The 4,870-nt window shown below is 35.3% G+C and overlaps 1 protein-coding gene across 2 annotated transcripts; it reads left to right on the top strand.

Annotated features, from left to right (window-relative positions):
• Window positions 1-807: 807 nt before the first annotated feature.
• LOC125848763 (uncharacterized) lies at window positions 808-4,248 on the top strand. Of its 2 annotated transcripts, XM_049528688.1 has the most exons (3): window positions 857-978; window positions 1,063-1,175; window positions 2,967-4,248. In XM_049528688.1, exon 3 carries the CDS (start codon window positions 3,029-3,031, stop codon window positions 3,833-3,835), a length of 807 nt encoding a protein of 268 aa, XP_049384645.1. In that variant the 5' UTR covers window positions 857-978; window positions 1,063-1,175; window positions 2,967-3,028; the 3' UTR covers window positions 3,836-4,248. The 2 variants fall into 2 exon arrangements, with proteins under 2 accessions (XP_049384646.1, XP_049384645.1); XM_049528689.1 differs by lacking the exon at window positions 1,063-1,175 and having other exon boundaries at window positions 808-978.
• Window positions 4,249-4,870: the final 622 nt, after the last annotated feature.

Raw genomic sequence — 4,870 nt, 5'->3', positions numbered from 1 at the left:
GATTAGGTAAGACAAGTATAATTGGATACATTAATACTATATTTTTTATAAACAAATACCCAAGTTAACACCAAGTCTCAAGTATTACAGAAAAAACTTGAGCAAAAAGAGATTGACATTTGTTGGATTTATCAATTTTTTTATATAGGCGAATACTTACACACTTCATTCTATTAATTTCCGTTTTTCTTGTTTCTATGTTGTCCAATGTATCCATCCTTTGTTTAACAACATTGTATTCATATGTATACTATATTGTATTTATTTTTCAAATTGTCGTGTTCATATACTAATTGTCACACTTTATTTTTTTTGATATATTAATATATTAAGTTTTTATAAATACTTGTATCATTGATATATTCATACTTTAAGTTTTATAAATCGAGATACCAATTTGAATTCAAAGTATTCATATGCTAATTGTACACAATTAATACATTTTCCTTATTTAGTTTGTTGTAATTAAATTTGTATTAGTGTATAAACAGAAAAATAAAAATATATAAATATAGCTAAAAAAAGATATAAATTGTAGTCATTTTTTATAAATAACATACTTATGGCTATTGAACTTTAATAACCCTATAAATATAATATTTTTGTAAGTTACTCTTATATTTTTTAGCGGTACTTTTAATTTATAGTTACAATTTTTGAAGTGTGATACCCCTTTTGGATTTGTCCTAATTTATTCACTATGACAGTTTAAAAAATTCAATAAATAAGGTGAATCATATTTTTATAAGTTAATGACAACCAACGTCGAGCTTCAAGTAATGACTTATGACTCATGAGACCGTTTCGGAACAAAATCGTACGGCGTCGTTCCTATCTCTTTTCCCAGACAAGAAAGAAAAATAAATAACAGGAGATAAGTTTGTATATTTGTAAACGTGGGCAGGGGCCATAGGGCTTCAACAGGGAGAGGGAGATAGAAGAAAGAGAAAGGTGAAAACTCGCTGCTACCGAAAATCGGTAAATCTCGTTGCTCAAAGTTGTGAAATGTTTTGCTTTTATTCAAGCTTCAATCGTTCAATTTTCGCTGTTCGTTTGTTTTAGATCGATTTCTCGTTTGCGAGCTCCCTGCTTTGGATTTTTCTGATGAGATTGCTGTATTACACACCCTACACATACTGCTGCAGCTTTAACATGATAACCGATTTATATTGATTGTGAGTCCTATTATTATTCTTCATTTCTTGGATTGGATCTGGTACTTTCTGTCTATGCTCTCTCTGCCACTGAAATTTGATTTATTATCTCAACTGAATATAAATGTTGTTTGGTTATCGATGCGCTTAAAGTGGAAATATTAAATTTCGGATTTGCTGTAGTGGCATACTCGGCTCTTATATTGCTACTGGGTTAAAAATGAAGTTGCTTCTATGAGTGGAAAGTGGGAGTTAATTATGCCACAGTGGTTGATGAAGTAGGAGGAAAACAATGAGGTTTCTGGTTCAAATCTCAGTAGAGACATAATACTAAGGGGTGGTTTTGGTAGCTGGTTAGAGTTATGCATGTATTAGTAATGTAAGAATTAGTTATGAGTGAATCTATGTACTTATTTTATGCAGGTATTAGTTATGCAAGGAATGATTAGTCATGTATTAGTTATTTCATGTTTTATCCTACATAAAATAATGCATATTTCCTCATAACTTATACAATATTAGTTATGTGTGTTTCTAAATTGTCAACCAAACGTTGTATTAATTTTGTACATGAATAACTTATCTTAATCTACCTATTAAATGTCGTATAAGTTATAAATGTCGTATAAGTTATACGAAAATTAATAAATTGATAACTTGTTTAGATACCAAACGACCCGTAAGTGATATTTTTCCATTTATTTTAGCCTTGGTAGACAGAGTTGCCCGGTATAGGTGCTAGCGGGAGTTAGTAGGTACCCCGTGGGATTAGTTGAGGTATGCACTAGCTGAACCAAACACCACTGTTATAAAAGAAATGCTAACACCATTTGAACTCGATAGCCAAGTCGACAAGAAGTCTATTTCTCTCTGGGAGGCACTGTGTGTATTGCTTTCCTTTTATAATCAGATCAAAGAACTATGCGTCAATCCCAAACTAGTTTAGGATCAGTTAAATGAATCCTCTATATCCATTCTAGTCCTTTCGGGATTCAGTATTTATTGGACTCACTATATTAGGATGGTTATCAACCTACTGAAATTATTCTCCTTTATCCAGACTTGAGACCAAATATGCCTTTTGAAGCCAACATAGACAGTTTTTTTAAAAAAACTTATTACAGCATGTGACAGAAAATTAGCTTCCATCTTCTGTTAGGAGTTTATTGCTACATATTCTGTATTTCTGTAATTAGTGTGTGGTATTGGGTACAGTAATAGAAGAGAAGAGGAGGGATATGTTTGTGTGGCATAAACTATGACTCTTTGTGCTCCCTTTGCTCTCTTCTTTTGGCTCCATTATTTTGTAGCTTCTATCCTTCGGGGTGGCCCAGTGGTTTGGGCTTGGGTGTTCCATGTTGGAGGTCTTAAGTTTGAAATCCCTTGCCAGCGAAAGCAAGGGGTTTGCCTTTTGGGTCGAGCTCAGGTTATCTTTCTTGTGTGGTTTGCGAGTTATTGCATAGGAGCGGGGGTTTTACCCTGTGCGCACCCAAAGGATAGTTGCTGCGGGTTTCCCTTGTCATAAAAAAAATAAATATTTGTAGCTTCTCCTTGTAATTTTTGTTTATGGCTTNGGGGGTTCCATGTTGGAGGTTTTAAGTTTGAAACCCCTTGCCAGCGAAAGCAAGGGGTTTGCCTTCTGGGTCGAGCTCAGGTTATCTTTCCTGTGTGATTTGCGAGTTATTGCATAGGAGCGGGGGTTTTACCCTGTGCGCACCCAAAGGACAGTGGCTGCGGGTTTCCCTTGTCATAAAATAAATAAATATTTGTAGCTTCTCCTTGTAATTTTTGTTTATGGCTTTGACCTGACAGGAAGAGTTTTTGGAAATCTTGGAACATTACACTCCTTAACGTCAATTTTAGACCACCACATTATGTGGAACTTTGCATCCAATTGTGTAGGCGGGAATATAGGGCTAAAGAATGAGGCTCTGAGGCGTACTCAGCATTCAGCGGATTGCTCAGACGATGAAACCTCTTCAAGAACCAGCAGGGAGGAGGGACTTGAGTGCCCAATATGCTGGGAATCTTTTAACATTGTTGAAAACGTACCCTATGTTCTATGGTGTGGCCATACACTTTGTAAAAACTGCATACTAGGACTACAATGGGCTGTTGTGAAGTTTCCTACTTTACCGCTACAGCTTCCACTGTTTATAGCTTGTCCCTGGTGCAATGTGTTATCCCTTCGTTTGGTTTATAGAGGGAACCTTAAGTTTCCTCGTAAGAACTTCTTTCTTCTCTGGATGCTCGAGAGTATGAATGGTGACAGAACAAAGTCTCATAATTCATCTTGTGGGGATCATCAAAAGACAGCCTGGTCATCATCTACAAAATTCTTAGTAAGTACAGCAAGCCAGTCTAACCGACAGAGGGGACAGTATGTTCATCACCCAGAATCATCAGGCTCGAACCATGATCACAATCACAATAGTGGTTCTCTTGCTGTTGAGAGACTTCATTCTTCTCTGCGCAAGTCTCTCATTTTCTTTGTTCATTTGACTGCCAAGTTCCCTCTGGTGGTTATATTTCTCCTGATCATCATGTATGCGATACCTGCCAGTGCAACTATCTTGGCCTTGTACATGCTCATCACCATTGTGTTTGCTCTCCCATCTTTTCTAATTCTGTACTTTGCATATCCCAGTTTGGATTGGCTAGTTCGAGAAATCATCACCTGATCATGTGGTACCATAAACATTTGTGTTGCAAAGCAACAAATCAGTTGAGTGCATCTTAATTGAATGCATAATTTGACGACATTTCTGGCATCGGTGCTCTTTGTAAACTCTTTCATGGTGTGAGAGGGCGACCATGTTTCAAGTTATTTTAGCCTAGAATCATCTCATATATTGGTGTTGGGTATGCCATTTAGCAATTGTCAGGTTGTAATTCGTTTTTTACAATAGCAACCATTCTCCAACATCTGAATCAAATTGGTTCTAGTCATTGTTAATACAAGTAATTTTGATAAGGAGACTGGCTGTTCTGTATTTCCACAATATCTGTATCATCATTTGGGAACTACTGTCTAAAGATTTTGTGCCTGTTCTTTTGTATGTTTACTCAAATGGATGCCGAGTTGTTTTTCTCACTTCCTCTCTGTTATGTATCTCATCTTTGTTTGTATGAAAACACAAATTGCGTGATCCTTTCTTTACTTTGATTTCTACTCCTTATATTTAAGGTTTAAAATGCTATTATCTTCGCAGGAGTTAAAAATTAAACGAGGAAGTGAGAATACTATAAATGTGTACGATAGATATATTTTGTTTAATGATTTGATGTAAACATTTTAGTGCAAGTTTTTACTATTCAGAAGTTGATTCACTTGGGAAAAGATATTGTAGAATCTCAGATGAACAACATTGGGTTGATTCTCCGAATATTAAAGTTTCGTAGGAATAAGTTATGCCTCGAAGCACAACTTTTTGAGTTCTGAAACTAAACTTGAAATTAAACTTACACCTGTAGAAATTAAGCTAAGGCATAACATTCTGACGTTGAATTTATGCTTCTGTACTCTGTGGAAGCTGCCAAGCTTGTAACTTGTAGGGCATAATTTGTGCCTTGCGAATTTCTTTACCTTGGAAAGTATTACTTGTATATTTACGCCTTTTAATTTTAGATGTACACAACTAGACAATTAAACACACACATTCTTTTCAAGTTTGGACTGATTTTTTTTTGTTTTTTCTTGATATATGGTAGATATA

The sequence above is a fragment of the Solanum stenotomum genome, chromosome 12, assembly GCF_019186545.1.
Source record: "Solanum stenotomum isolate F172 chromosome 12, ASM1918654v1, whole genome shotgun sequence".
NCBI classification, from domain to species: domain Eukaryota; kingdom Viridiplantae; phylum Streptophyta; class Magnoliopsida; order Solanales; family Solanaceae; genus Solanum; species Solanum stenotomum.
The sequence above is the reverse complement of the archived record's forward strand: the minus strand, read 5'-3'. Positions and strand labels throughout refer to the sequence as shown.

Coding starts and splice junctions, on each gene's coding strand:
- LOC125848763 (XM_049528689.1), top strand. CDS start 3,029: ATGTGGAACTTTGCATCCAATTGTGTAGGCGGGAATATAGGGCTAAAG.